At 43.3% G+C, this 16,357-nt stretch overlaps 1 protein-coding gene across 1 annotated transcript in view; it reads left to right on the top strand.

Moving 5' to 3' along the window:
- The window catches only part of FARSA (phenylalanyl-tRNA synthetase subunit alpha), a 529,543-nt gene that overhangs the window by 267,178 nt on the left and 246,008 nt on the right, over positions 1–16,357 (top strand). Inside the window, exon 7 of the mRNA XM_044084657.1 lies at positions 6,956–7,071. Within this exon, the coding sequence (XP_043940592.1) occupies positions 6,956–7,071 (116 nt within the window). The remainder of the gene's footprint in view (positions 1–6,955; positions 7,072–16,357) is intronic.

Genomic DNA, 16,357 nt, shown 5'->3' with positions numbered 1-16,357 from the left:
GCAGACTCCACACAGAAGGCACTCCCCGCACTCCAGCTGAGAATCGAATGGGAGAACCTCTTGCTGTGAGGCAACAACGCTACCGCTGCACCACCGCAGTTATTCAAACCAGTGGCAAGGTTTAGAGTTTTGGATCCTATCTCTTTTTTTTTTTTTTTTTTATTCTGGGATCACAAGTAGATAGCATCCTTAAATTTGACCACCATGTGTCTACTGTGGTAATGAAGGCTTTCTATGTAGCACACTTGATTATTAAAGGCATTGCCTCTAGAGAAAAGGAGGTTATAACCCCTCTGTAGTCGTCACTAATCAGGCCCATAATTGAATGTAACACCCCTTTCGGCATGTACTGTACAAAGCACCTGCAGCAATTGGAGATACCTCAGAGGTTTTTAACTAAGAAGATCAAGGAACTCCAACACATGCCTTACACAGACTGACTAAAGTCCCTGTCACTGTACTCAGTATCATATAGACTTTTTAGGGGAGACTTATGCCTGGCTTACAGAGCAATCTCCAACCCAAACCTAATGAATTTGCTGCACATCCATAAATCAAACTGGACTAGAACTACCCATTCCAGGGATCTAAATATGGGCTGCGACTTGAATAGGACATACTGAAGGGACAGATGTCCTTCATGGATGCATCTGCAGTCATAACAACTGGGTTGTCCTGTCGTCAGGCAGCCCTTCGGTCGGCCGGATTCCAAAGTCTGGGTCCGCTGATGTCGCACTTCACCCGACATCATCTCTGCTGGTCTTCGGTATAAAAGCATCAGCCGACGCCATTTTCCTCAGTCTTTCTTGCGGCAAGCAGAAGCTGTTCGCAAGTGCCGGTCGGTCAGATCCAGAGATTACTACTACCGAATACTACTCAAGACTTCTAAAAGCTAAGTACCCGTTGGGGACTCTTTCTTGCCTCAGCCGATGTCAGAAAAAGTCAATAACTGTTTAACTTGTGGGAAACAAATACCTCATAAAGATTTCCACTCTTACTGTTTGCCTTGCTTAGGCCCAGACCACGTAGCAGCCTGTTTGGCCTGCGCTTCTTCAACCGCGCCGGTCGGAGTTTGCTGAACAGTTTTTCGCTCAGACTTTATATTATGCCGTCGGATCCTCCGACTATCCAAATTATTAAAAACGCAGAAAAAGACCGACAGCCAAAACCACGGTGAAGCAAGCTGCGAGTGTCTCGGTTTCAGCGAAACCGAGAAAACTGGTCAATCTGCAGCGAATCCATGGCTACTACTGAGGCTCCTGCTACCTTACCTGAATCGGCCTCAGAAATTTTGCCTACAACCGTGGTTTCTACTGATTTATCAGACACCATCCCTTTGGATGTCTCTACCCCAGCACGTGGTGCTGCTAGACCCCCTGCAGCCATGTCTATCAAGGCCTTTGCCAGGGCCAAAGCAGCCAAATCTGCTAAGGCAGTGCCTGTTAAACCTCCCCTCTCACAGGCCCACTTCTAGTTCACAAATGCTTACTCTGGCAGAAGATTTAATATCCTTAATTAGGGGATCCCAATCTCACCCAGACAGGGCCTCTCAGCCCCCTGAAAAGAGACCTAGGACAGAGCCCCCCAAGCCAGTGTCCTCTGAGGCTTCTGCAGATGACTCCGACATTTCCGTACAGCCAGAGGACCCTTTTCTACATATGAAGACTCCGATGCTGAAGAATCCATTCCAGCTGCCTCTCCACCAGAGGAATTTTCCTTTGGGGAAACCTTGCATGCCATGAGAGAACAATTCCAATGGCAGGGACAAGATTTCTCAGACTCAAGAAAAAGGCTTAGGACCTTCCTACACTTACCACAACATAGGCCCTTAGCTATACCTCCTGTTTTACCTGTTGTGGATGACGCATTTAATGATGTCTGCACTGCTCCTGATTCTTTACCACCTGCCCCTGCCAAACCTGATAGATATTACAGGGTACCTGACACTCATCACCACCTATACAAGGCCCCACTGGCAGACCCAAACTATTTCCCAGGGCCTAAGGCAGTAGCCTCGACCACAGCAAAACCCTATTCCTTCAGAAAGGGAATCCAGGTCCTTAGACAGATGGGGAAAAAGTTTACACCTCTGCTACTCTCTCAGCTAGAGCTTTAAACTGTCAATTTCACATGATCCAATACCAAGAGTTTATGCTTGATCAGTTAACTAAGAAAGTATCCTCTGATGAATCTTTAGACAAGAAATATGTATTAGAAATGGTAAATAACATACAACAGGTTAGTAACCATTCCTTAAAATGTGGCTATGATGCACTGGAGGCTTCATTTAGATCAGCCATGACTGGCACAGTGATAAGAAGACATGCATGGCTGAAAGAACAGGTCTTACCGGATCATGTTAAAGCAAAGCTATTAGATGCTCCCATGGATAAGGCCAGTTTATTTGGTACACCTGCCCAGCAGGTAATGAAGAAAATGGAAGAAAAGGCAAAATCTGTACAGACAGTTAAAGATTTCTTACAGGTTCAGCCCCGGTTTAGCAGGAACTGGCCTGCCAAAATTGGTCCTTTCCTGACTCCACAAGATCCCAAAGGGGCAGAAACAGACGATCCAGAGGCAGAAATCAATCCAGAGGAGGTGCCTACAGAGGCGACAGTGGCAAGGTAATAACAGAGGCACAGACACAACCACTGCCACTGCAACAGGACAATCACAGTGACTTGACTCTAACTCCGCCTACCAGGGAGCAAATAGCAGCACCATTAGGCAGAAAGTTAGCCTTATTTTCGAAAAATTGGCACTATATCACAAAAGACAAGTGGATTTTGCAAACCATAGACCAAGGCTACCGGTTCCACTTCCACACCTTGCCAGTAAAAGAGGAATGCCAAACCTGCCTCCAAATCAAAAGATAGAAGCTCTACAGCAGATAAAAATTATCCAAGATGAGAGCTGTGGAAAGAGTACCAATAACAGAACAGGGCAAAGGATTCTACTCCAGACTCTTCCTAGTACCAAGAAAAGAGAAAAGTTGGAGACCTATTCTCGACCTGCCCATCTTAAACACATATATCATTGTCCCAAAATTCAAAATGCTGACCCTACAGCAACTTCTTCCCATGCTGGGCAAGGAGTGTTGGCTGGTAACTCTAGATCTCAAGGAGGCATACCTGCACGCCCCATTCCCAATTGCAGAAGATACCTCAGATTTCTTGCAGGATCAGAGCATTATCAATTCTCAGCATTGCCCTTTGGCTTATCTACTGCGCCCAGAGTATTCACAAAATGCCTGGCATCAGTAATCGCTCACTGCAGACTACAGGGAATCCAAATTTATCCATACCTGGACGACTGCCTGCTACAAGCGGACAACAAAAGCAAACTGACAACAGATTTACAAAGGGTCATTTACTTGCTACAAGCCCTGGGATACACAGTCAACTTACAAAAGTCAAGGCTGATACCATCCCAGACAAGAACATTCTTGGTGAATTGGACACAGTAAAACAAATGGCATTCCTAACTACAGAAAACAAAAGAACTCCTCTTTACTTCTTGGCATTAACAAGACAGAACAAACTAACAGCAAGAAAAGTTCTGCAGGCCTTGGGCTTCATGGCATCATGCATAATCTTGGTACCACATGCCAGACTGCATATGAGAAAACTACAGTGGTACCTAAAGAATTTATGGTCTCAACACAGGCACAGCCTAGAAGCAGAAATACCATTAATCCCATGCCTAAAACAGGAATTCCTCTGGTGGGCCCAAGCATGCCAGTCAAACCCAGGCCTACCCTTCCACAAGTTTCGAACAAGCCAAACCATCACAACAGACGCCACAGACCTAGGATGGGGGCACATGCTGGACAAATGCGCATAAGGATTGTGGACTCAGGACCAGCTGCACTTGCACATAAACCAAAAGAAATGCTGGCAGTAAAACTGGCAATCCAAAAATTCAGACCATTCCTCAAAGAAGGCCATTTGATGATAAGGACAGACAACACTACAGTCATGTGGTACATCAACAAACAGGGAGGCACTCATTCATACCCCCTATGCAGAATGACTTTGGACCTTTGGAATCTGGCTCTCGGCTACAACATCCAGTTACAGGCAATATTTGTACCGGGAAAAGAGAACACCCTAGCAGACATGTTAAGCAGAACCACCTCGGATGCTCACGAATGGATGCTACACCCAGACATCTTCAAGACCATCACAAAGAAATGGGGAATGCCACAAATAGATCTATTCCCTCTCAATCACCAGCTCAAAAATTCTGCACAAGGACATTCCACCCACTTGCATGGAAGGTGGATTCTCTTTCCTTCAGCTGGACAGGTCTGACAGCATATGCATTTCCACCTCTTCCCTTGATACACAAGGTATTACTGAAAATCAAAGAGGAACGTCCAAGGATAATCCTGATAGCTCCGAACTGGCCAAGACAACACTGGTACCCACTGCTGAGGAGCATGTCTTGGGAGAAAATGTGGTCAATACCCCTGATGCCTTTGATGTTAACTCAGAACAACTACAGCATCATGCATCCATACCTAAAAACTTTGCAGCTGACTGCCTGGAACATCACATAGCAGCAACTAAGCCAGATCTTTCCCAAAGGGTTAAAGACATTATCCTTGAAGCCCGCAGACCTTCAACAAGAAGGAACTATGCAGGAAAATGGAAAAGGTTTGTCATTTGGAGTACTGAAAGAGGAAAAGATGTGTCAATATATATATTGCAAACATTCTGGAGTATTTGGCAGAGCTTTTACATACAGGCCTGTCCTATTCCTCCATCAAGATACATGCATCAGCTATTTCAGCAGAATACAGCTTTGATCCACCTGTCTTTTCACATCCTCTACTCAGGCAGTTCCTCAGAGGGATCAAGAATGTAAAACCTCCAAGGAAACCACCATTACCAGCATGGGACTTGAACTTTGTGCTAGAAAAGTTGACACTCCCTTCGTTCGAACCAGCAGCAACAGCAGATCTACAGCACCTATCATGGAAAACTGCTTTCCTACTGGCAATTACCTCAGCAAGGAGGGTTTCGGAACTACAGGCCTTAATGGCAGTACAACCCTTCCTAATCTTCCATAAACATAGGGTGTCCATGAGAACTAATCCTACATTTATGCCTAAGGTGGTATCCAGAGTGTCTTTAAACCAGGCAATCCACCTACCTACCTTCTTTCCAATCCACAAAACAGAGGGAAAGAATGCTGCATACCTTGGACGTACATAGACAGCTCTACCTGGACAGAACCAAAAGTAACAGAAAAACTGACCAGCTTTTGGTAGCCTATGCAACAGGGAGGGAAGGAAAAGTACTTCCAAACAGACAATCTACAAATGGATAGGAAATTGCATAAGATTTTGTTACTCCTTCCATGGAAAACCAATTCCACAGAACATAAGGCCTCATTCTACAAGGGCTACAGCCACTACCACAGCTTTCTTACGAGGTGGCAACCAAGGACATTATTGAGGCGGCTACTTGGACCTCCGTGCATACATTTGCCAAGCATTATAATTTACCTCTATATTCTAGATCCCGAGCAGGGTTTGCCACTGCTGTATTGCAAGGGATCCTAACCACACCATAATTTTATCATCCTCCTCCCTAGTTGGCTATGGTATTCTACCCAGTTGTTATGACTGCAGATGCATCCATGAAGGACATAGTACAGTTTTGTACCTACCATAAATGTAGATGTCCGAACTGGATAGCATCTGCAGTCAGGATTACCTCCTCCTTCCCTCTGTGGTACTCCTAGGGTATTTATCCTCCTAATAGCTAGCTGGGAGGGGAGTCTCTTATGGTGTATTTGTTTGTATATATGTACATACATACTTATTTTTGTGTTTGCCTTCTATCTTTTGGAAACATTGGCATTTATCCAAAATTTAGCCTTCCAAGAGGGCAACTGGCATCTGGGGCAAGAAACACTGAGGATGCTTTTATACCAAGACCAGCAGAGATGACGCCGGGTGAAGTGTGACATCAAGCCGGACCCAGACTTTGGAATCCGGGCTGCCTGACGACAGGACAACCCAGTTGTTATGACTGCAGATGCTATCCAGTTCGGACATCTACATTTATGGTAGGTACAAAACTGTACTATTTGTCTCCCAGTGACTGCCGCATCTTTGGAATTACCTGCCAATTCATGTGAAGCAGAGCACCTGTATGACATTATTCAGAAGGAATCTGGACATGTGGATGGGGCACCATAAATTCTTACCAGGGATATCACCCACAACCCTCCTGGACATGGGCACTCCTTAATAAATGCAGTCCTGGGTATTGACTAGAGTATCTGTGGTTTTACATTGGGATGAAATACCTAGGCTTGAAAAGACCTCCGGGTCGATAGCCTAGTAACCTGCTACGATCCTATGAACGACATCATTGTTTAATCATAGTAAAGTAATAATAATGATAAAAAAAAAATTTGTTTTGCCTTACCTGTGAACTCTTTTTCATTTTTCAAATCATATTTATGAAGTAAACGGTGTAATACAAAATATTGTACATAGCGTTGTCGGTCATTAACAGTGTCATATATTTCAGCATTGATAAATGGTTGTGTAGTTAGAGTGACTGTTTCCATTTATTTTAGTGGGATGCAGTAATAATTTTTGCTTAAGTTTTGTATTGAGCAAGACTTTTTGGTATCTTTTGTTCTTTTTCATATGACAATATGTATAAAATATGTGCATGTTTTATTTTTTATTAATTCATTATTTCAAAAGTTTATATGTATGTATAAAAATGTGCACATTTTTCTTTTCTTTTTTTATTTCTGTGGTAAACTGTGTGGTACATAAACTTGATCTGATTCTGCAGGAGTAATCTTAAAGATGTGTAGTGTCTGTCTTATGGAACCTTTAAAAGTTGCACTCTGGTGTTTGAGTATGCATGCTTAATTGTATATTAAAATGCACTGTTATAATAGTATATTCTTTTATTGTGTTCAGGTTTACAGAAATGCCAACAAATAATTTTATTGAAAGTTCTTTCTGGAACTTTGATTCCCTGTTCCAGCCACAGCAGCATCCAGCCAGGGACCAACATGACACGTTCTTCCTAGAAGGTAAGCCTCTCCCCAAACTCTTGGGAAGAGCATTACTATAGAGCAGATGGGGAGGGGATTTAGTAGGTTCAGTTTGTGACATCTGCTTCATACCTCACTGAATGTCGATTGTATTTGTAAATGTACTTGTCCACTCTTCAGCATGGTAAACAGCAGCAGAATCTCTCCTTTGTCCTAAAGATAACCAGCTTTCTCCTTGGTACAGTGCAAGGCATTCCTTCCAGGATTTGTTTTATCCCTCACTAGCTAGCAGTGTATATGCTTGTGACATTTGGCTTTCCTATTAGCTGGCTGTCAGGGATAGAAGCTGTTGTAGTTTAGTCCTGATCATAGTTTGTGTGCCTGGGTCCATTCCTTACTATTTTTGACTGTGGGTATAGCTTAGCTGATCTTGGTATTTTCCTCTTTATTGTGCTGTTGCACATGCCTAGCTGACCAGATGTGTGCCTATATTTTTTGACATTGGCCCATTAGTAACTTGCTAGGGTAAGCACCTGTGTGTTTTCACTGTCATGAATATAAGTGTCTGACCAGATTACCTGCCAATGGGTTACTTCCCTAGGCATAGCTGAAAGGATACCTGCATGTGTATGTTGGGTCCTAGGTGGAGCTAGCTACCCATCCCAGTTACAAGCTTTCATGGTTGGGTCCTGGGTATGTTTTTAGCTGATCAGGTACATGCCTGTATGACTGGACCCTGGTCAATGATCTCTAGGGTGCTTGAATATTTATTCTGGACGCGGCTTTGACCAGAGAAGCTAGTGACATAGGTCGGAGTTACTAAAAAACATCCAAGCTGTTAAACAACAGGGTATCCTGTTTAAATCGATGAAATGTCTGTAAAATGAAAGGCTTTCACTTCATCTTTACATTGAGTTTGAAACAATAAGTAGATCTTGGAAAACTACTGACACACTTTAAAACTCACAGATGTCAGGTGGGGCATGCTTTGCAATGGAGGTTATGCTCCCTACACCACCACTCCTCCAATACTTTATTTATATAAATATATGTAGACAGATAAATTCCACAACCCCCAACTTGGGGAGAGATACGCAACTTCACAGTCCTCCAACTGTGGAGGAGGTACGCAACTCCATGGCCCCCAAATGTGGGTGGTATGCAACTCCACATCCCCCCAACTTTTCAGGGGTATACAACTCCACATCCCTCCTCCCAACATGGGGAAGGGATGCAACTCCACACCCCTCCCCCAACCTGGGGGATGGGTGCAACTTCACACACCCCCAACCTTGGGGGAGGGACGCAACTCCATGTATCTCCTCCCCCCCACAATCTTGGGAGAAGGATGTGCCTACACCTTGGGAGAGGGACACACATACACCACCCAATCACCCACCACCCTTTTAGGAGGGATGTGCCCCAATCTTGCGGTAGGGTGCAACTCCACATTTCCCCATCCTGGGGGAGGGACATGCCTCAGCCTTGGGGGAAGGATGCAACTCCACATATCATCTCCCTAACCTTGGTGGAGGGATGCAACTCCATGTCTCCCTAACATTAGGGAAGGATGGAACTCCTCTCCATCCTTGGGGTGGGACAATCCCCAGCCTTTGGGGAAGGGAGGCAACTCCACATCCCTCCTCCCAACCTTGGGGAAGGGAGACAATTCCATGTCCCTTCCCCCAACCTTGGGGAAGGGAGACAATTCCACGTCCCTTTCCCCAACCTTGTAAGAAAAACAAAAGAGTAGTTGCTGGATCCACAAACAGTTTTGGTAAAACGGTCTTTAATAATGTAGAATCCATGTAGAAAGCAATCAAACACAAGTGCTAAAAACACTTTCACCTCTAGACTTCTTCAGGTGAGTAGTGACTGCAGCATAATGTGTCTTTTAAATAATTAAAACTTAATCACATGAGTAAAATCACATGATTATCACAATGTATAAAAGTATAATAAAAATCACATGAACAAGGTCACATGATGCAAGTCACATAAAAATGTAAGAAAATCACATAATACAATAAAAATAAAAATACAATAAAGTACAATAAGTGTAACTATTTGGAGCTGATAAACTGTAATTATTAATGTACTGTCATTTGAAGACTGAGCTAGAACTTCAGCAAAGGATAGGAGAATGGAATGCAAATCTGAAGGCACATAGGATGAAACTAAGCACAGATAAGATGGCGGCAATGGCAGCAAATTGGGGAAATCAGAAGAAACTGAGAATAGAGCTAGAAGGAAAGATAGAACAGGTAAACAGCTTCAAGTGTCTGGAAGGGGTGGTTTTGGAGAAGGGTAGTCTGAATGAAGAGTTCAAAGCTAGAATCAGAGGGGCTGCAGCCAACTGGCATAGAGTATCAGGTCTAGTCTATGATAGAAGAATGCCAAAGAAGCTGAAAAGTAAGGTGTACAAGACAGTGATGCGATCAGTACTACTGTATGGTACAGAAACCTGGGCAGTAAAGGCAGACAGTTGAAGAAGCTAGAGGTGATGGAAATGAAGTGCCTGAGAAAGGTGGTAGGATGCACACTGTGGGACAGACGAAATGAGGACATAAGCGCAGAAGCCAAAGTGGCTCCAATTCAGAAAAGCTCAAAGAGAATAGATTATGGTGGTTTGGGCACATGTAGAAAAGCAGACAATCTAATGAGGAAGATTTGGAACAGACAGGAAGAAGGTAAGAGGAAGTGGGGACGTCCAGGAAAGAGGTGGATGGATTGTGTGAAAGAAGATCTGCGACAGTCAGGCAGAGTGTTGAAGAAGGCAGGAGTGTGGCACTGAATCCAGAGAGTTGGCAACAGTTAACATGATACCCCGACCCCATGTAGGAAAAATGGGCCTGATGATGATGATTTGAAGTTCTCTTAAGTAGGGTTTTATGCTAAAAAATCTATTTAAGCCAATTGGGCAGTGTGCTTTGAAACACAGTATTCATTTCAATTCCTCTGTTTTAGTTTGATGCATAATGTCACCTCCTCTTATTGATTTGAAAACTATATATGTAAGATCATAAATGTAAAACTATGCATGAGGTCAGTTTCAAAAATATGTTTACTAAGTGCGTTAGCTGGAATATTTCTCCTGATGTCCAAGTGGTTACATGTTCTTTCCTTTAATTTTTGATTGTATTTACCCACATAATGTGATGGACATTGAGTACATTTGACTAAATGTACAATATTAGAGGTATTACGATTCCCGTAGAATCTGAGAAGAAACTCATTGCCACTAACAGAGTGTATAATATCCTTGTTTGTGTATATATAATTGTAGTAAACACAATTATTACATTTGTATGTGCCACATTTTTTTACTCTGGAACATATTCAAAGTACTCGGCTGTTCTTTGTAACATACTTGTTCTTCAAATTATTAATCCTTCTATAACTAAATAATGGTCTGTCCCTTCAGTACTGTGTCTAATTCTGTAATGTCTTTAAGGGTAGACTAGTATTTCTTAATAATATGTTGTACTGTAGATTTCGTCCTGTTGTATGTCAGATTGTAAATAAAATTACTACTACTCTGAGTTCCATCTTTCACTAAAGGTGAATGTGCCTGGCAAGTTGGTTGGAACTCAACATCCCTTTGGCCTATGACCTCATTTTTTAATAGTTCCTAGGGTTCTGGTATTATAACCCCTTTCCTTGAAGGCATGTTCAATATTCTTTAGTTGTTCAGTCATGTTAAGATTTTTATCAGTATATAAGTGTGCTACCCTCAACATTTTGTTTTTAACAATGTTGTTAAAAACAAATGGTTGGTGCATACTTGTTCTGTGTAGGTATGTGTTGCATTTAACTTTTTTTTTTGTATACTGTTGTCTATTTTATCATTATCATCCTGGATTAATTTAATTTCCAAAAAGTGTATCTCTTTATTTGATTTCTCACTTTTAAATTTTAAGAAGTTGGTGCTTTTTGAGATGTGTTTTAAGAACAAGATAAAGTCAGACTCAGTCCCTTTTCCATATCAAAAAGACGTCATCTACAAAATGTTTGTAGAGGATGACATTGTCTTTATAAAGATCGTCAGTCAATACATATCTCTTCTCCAATAATAAATAATGATGTTTGCATAGGTATTTGCAACCAGTGTGTTGTTGTTTGTGCTTAAAAAGTTTGTTCTGAAACAAAAATGTTATTCTTCAACACTAAACTATGCAATTCCTTACCAAACACCAGTTACTCTCTCCTACCCAACACTGCTTCCGCCCAGAACACAGTACCAACACAGCCCTTCTCTCCTTCTTACACTCTATCAATTTAGCTCGTGACTCTGGTAACATAGATGTTCTTCATCTCACATTGCTGCAGTCCTTACACTTGGGTAGTCCGCTGTCCTCGGTCGGCCCGAATATCAAAGTATTAGGCTGACGTCGGTCAAGGCGCTTAAGACTGACATCAGAACGTCAGGGTACAAATGCGCATGACCGACGTCATATCCTCAGTCTTTTTTGCCGCATGGTCCGATGCAGAAGCAGCGTTGCAAGTGCCGTTCGGCGTTCTGAAATTTTGGAGTTTCAGACCGAGTCAAAGTTGGCTAAGTACCCGTTGGGAATATTTTAGTTTTTCTTGCCTCAGTGGTTTACGGATGTCAGAAAAAGTGAATAACTGTATTTCTTGTGGGAAACAGATACATAGAGATTATCATACTTTGTGTATTCCTTGTTTGGGGCCTGAGCACGGCGTTGTTGGGTGATGCTTTCGTGCTAGATACAATAAGCGCACCTTTAAGCGAAGGTTAGATTGTGGCAGGTTGGACTTCGGTTAGCGGTGCAATTATAATATGCCGTCGGATGCTAAGACAAAGCAGCTAAACCCAGGCAAGAAGAGTCGTCCCGGTTCTTTAGAGGCATCAGTGGAACCGGTGGTTCCGGAGGCTTCTCTGGAGTCCCAGGGGGAGACTTTGATATTGCAGGATGTGGCCTCTCAGGAGGCAAGTCAGGCTGAAGGGGCTTCTCAGGTTACTGTACTCCCTCCCTTCCTAGGGTGGTTAGGCCCTCTCCTTCTGTTTCCAAGGCTTCTCCCAGAGGCAGGCCAGGTTTAGCTTCTGTTGGTGTCACTCCTAGTTCATCAGGATCTGTGCCCAAGAAGCACATGCTTAAAATGGCAGAAGATTTAATTACTTTGATTAGAGGTTCTTTGCCCCCTCCTGATAAGAGGCCTTGGGTGGAACCAGAGTTGGGGAGTTTTGAGCAGGCTTCGGATGTTTCAGAGTCTTCGGCTGAAGACTTGCAGGAGTATTCTCCTTATTCTGATTCTGATGTGGATCTACTCCTTCTGCTTCTCCTCCAGAGGATTTTTCTTTTTCAGAGACTCTTCACTCCATGAGGGAACATTTTAAGTGGGAAGGTCAGGACTTCTCTGATTCCAGGAAAAGGCTTAGGGAATTTTTGCTTTTACCCCAGCGTAGGCCTTTGGCTATACCACCTGTTCTGGATGTTGTGGAAGATGTGTTTGCAGAGGCTTCACTTAATCCTGATTCTTTGCCTCCTGCTCCTGTTAAGCCGGACAGGTATTACAGGGTGCCTGAAGCTCATAAATATCTTTATAAGAGTCCTAGGGCGGACCCAGAAACTGTTAGTCAGGGACCTAAGGCCGTCAAGGCCTCTGTTGTAAAAATCCGGTTCCTCCAGATAAAGAGGCCAGAGCTTTGGATAGATGGGGAAAGAAAGTCTATACTTCTTCCACCTTAGCTATGAGGGCTTTGAATTGCCAGTTTCACATGTTGAAATATCAAAACTATCTTCTTTCTCAATTGAAGTCTAAGGTAGATGCTCTGGCGGAAGGCATTGAGTGTAAAGAATTACAAGATTTGGTACATGTTTCTGAACAGGTGGGTAAGCATTCTTTACAATGTGGTTTTGATGCTGTACAGGCCTCATCTAGGGTGGCTGCCACTGGGTCAGTTCTTAGGCACGCCTGGCTGAGGGATCAGAATTTATCTGACCATGTTAAGACTAGGATTTTAGATGCTCCTTTGCAGTCTGATGTGTTGTTTGGTTCACCTGTGGAGGCAGTCTTAAAGAAAATGGAAGACAAGGCTAAGTCTATGCAGGCTGTTAAAGATTTTTGCAAGTTCAGCCTCCAAGTTTAGTAGGAATTGGCCTGCTAAGGGGTGGACGTACCCTTCTTATGATTCACAGTCTAGGGAAGATCTAGGCGTGGTAGGGGCAGAGCTCAGGGCTCTTTCAGACCTAGAACAGGGAGTTCACCTGCACAGTCTTGGTGAGGGCAGGGGCCAGTCCTTTCGTAAACAGGCCCAATGACCTACCTTTTCAGCTGCCAGAGCCTTCTTGTCTGGCAGCTTTGGGAGGAAGGTTGGCACTCTTCAAAGAAAATTGGAGTTTAATTACCCAGGACAGATGGGTATTGGATATCATACACCAAGGTTACAAGTTTTATTTCCATACCTTGCCTCCTTTCAAAGGCATGCCAGGCGTTCCTCCTCAGCAAAGAATAGAGGCTCACAAACAAATTTCTCTGCTGCTTCAAATAGGGGCCATACAGCCGGTCCCTCTGCCAGAAGTGGGCCTAGGATTTTATTCTCGCCTGTTCCTAGTACCAAAGAAGGGGAACACGTGGAGACCAATTTTGGATTTATCTATCCTCAACACTTATCTGGACATTCCCAAGTTCAAAATGTTGATGTTACAACAGCTTTTACCTCTGCTGGGCAAAGATCACTGGATGGTGACTCTGGATCTCAAGGAGGCTTACCTTCATGTTCCTATCAGGCTAAGTTGCAGGAAGTATCTGCGTTTTGAGCTGGGACTTCTCATTATCAGTTCTCTGCATTGCCCTTTGGCTTATCTACTGCCCAGAGTGTTCACGAAGGTTCTGGCTCCAGTGATAGCTTTCTTCAGGCTAAAAGGAATACAAATTTATCCTTATTTGGACGATTGCCTGATTCTAGGAAAGGACAAACTTCTTCATCATCTGCAATATGTGATAGCAGTGCTAAGATGCCTGGGGTATTCTGTGAACGAAATAAAGTCCAGTCTAGTACCCTCTCAGGATATGTGCTTTCTGGGTGTGAGACTGAATACAGCATCCCAGATGGCCTTTTTGACCCCGGACAAACAAAAGAATCTTTCCCTTTACTTCCATCAATTGTCTCATCAGTCCAGGCTGACTGCAAGGACAGTCCTTCAAGCCTTGGGGTTCATGGCATCTTGTATTCTGGTGCTTCCCAATGCCAAACTGCATATGAGGAAGCTACAGTGGTATCTCAAAAATGTATGGACACAGCACTGCCAAGATTTGGACACGCATTCAGATAATACCTTGCATTCAAAAGGAATTTTTGTGGTGGGCTCAGGAATGTCACCTAAACAAGGGACTCTCTGTGACCCGGCCAGAGGAGTCAGATTCTAACGACAGATGTCTCAGACAAAGCTTGGGGAGCTCATCTAAATGGAAAGTGGATACAAGACACGTGGCCTGCCAGACTACAACATCTACATATCAACTTGAAGGAGATGTTAGCAGTCCAATTTGCATTAATAGCTTTCAAGGATTTACTTCTTCCAGGGCAGGTGTTGGTTCTAACAGACAACACAACTGTCATGTGGTACATCAACAAGCAAGGGGGAACACATTCTTATCCTCTATGCAGACAAGCAATGATTTTGTGGGAGACTGCTCTCAGTTTACAGCTAAATCTTCAGGCAAGGTTTCTGCACAGAACTCCTTAGCAGATGTGTTGAATTATGGATCCCCACAGTGGAATTGGATCCTCATGTGTTTCAGAAATTGACAGTGTCATGGGGAACTCCAGACATAGATCTGTTCGCTTCTCCACTAAACTACCAGCTGCCAAAGTTTTGCACAAAAAGGTTTCATCCCACAGCTTGGAAAGTGGATGCTCTTTCTTTCAATTGGAGCAATCTTCATGTGTATGCCTTTCCACCTCTGCCTCTCCTCCCAAAGGTACTTCTAAAGGCCAGACAGGACAAACCAAAGATGATTTTAATAGCTCCAGATTGGCCTCGACAGCACTGGTACCCATTACTGAGAAGTCTGGTACAGGAGCCTCCATGGCCTTTGCCTTGATTCCACACCTGCTGTCTCAGGAGAACAGTCATTTACTCAATGTCAAACTTCACTCTCTTCACCTAACAGCCTGGCATATTCTGTTTTGAACCCTGGAGGGTCTCAGCTTCCACAGCAAGTTTTGAATGTTATTTTGGAGGCCAGAAGGCCTAGTACAAGGAAAGTGTACAAATGGAAGAGATTTTTGTTTTGGAGTGCAGCAAAGGAATTTGATGTTTCTAAGCCTAATTTAAGTGTGGCTCTTCAATATCTGGCTGAGTTACTGGACAAAGGTTTGTCCTTCTCTTCTATTAAGGTTCATGCTGCAGCAATTTCTGCTCACTATGACTGTGATCCACCATTGTTTTCTCATCCTTTGTTTAAGCAATTCCTTAGAGGGGCAAAGAATATAAGACCCCCGTGAGCTCCTACTCCTGCTTGGGATTTCAATTTTGTGTTGGAGAAACTCACTCTACAACCTTTTGAGCCTGCAGCTTCTGCTGAGTTGAAATATTTATCATGGAAGACTGCTTTTTTGTTGGCCATTACCTCTGCAGGAAGGGTTTCTGAATTACAGGCCCTTATGGCGGTTGAGCCTTTCTTAATTTTCCATAAGGATAGGGTATCTTTAATCCTTCCTTTATGCCTAAAGTGGTTTCTAGTGTGGCTTTAAACCAAACTATTCATTTGCCTACTTTTTATGCAAACCCCAAAATAAAGGGAAGATTTTGCACACTTTGGATATACACAGGCAGTTGCGATATTATTTGAGCAGAACTAAAGGGTTCAGGCAGTCTCAGCAGTTATTTGTTTCATTTGCTTTGGGTTCTCAGGGCAAGCCTGTGTCAAAACAAACTATTTCTAAGTGGATTGGGTTTTGTATTGCTTTCTGTTATTCCCATCATGGTAAGGAGATTCCAGCTGGGATTAGGCCTCATTCCACTAGGGCTACTGCCACTTCTACAGCTTTTTAAGGGGTGGCAACTAAAGATATTTTGGAGGCAGCTACTTGGAGTTCAGTGCATACTTTCTCTAAGCATTACCACCTTCCTCTTTACTCTAAATCTAGGGCTGGTTTTGCCACTGCAATCTTACAGGGCATTTTGGCAGCACCTAATGCTTTATAGTTTTGCCATCCTCCCTTACCTCTGCTTTGGGATTCTACCCAAGTGTAAGGACTGCAGCAATGTGAGATGAAGAACATAGTACAGTTTTGTACCTACCATAAATGTAGATGTTCAAGATCTACATTGCTGCAGTCAACCACCCCTCCTTC

The sequence above is a fragment of the Protopterus annectens genome, chromosome 9.part0 (genome assembly GCF_019279795.1).
Source record: "Protopterus annectens isolate FY-2018-M chromosome 9.part0, PAN1.0, whole genome shotgun sequence".
Taxonomy (NCBI): domain Eukaryota; kingdom Metazoa; phylum Chordata; order Ceratodontiformes; family Protopteridae; genus Protopterus; species Protopterus annectens.
The sequence above is the reverse complement of the archived record's forward strand: the minus strand, read 5'-3'. Positions and strand labels throughout refer to the sequence as shown.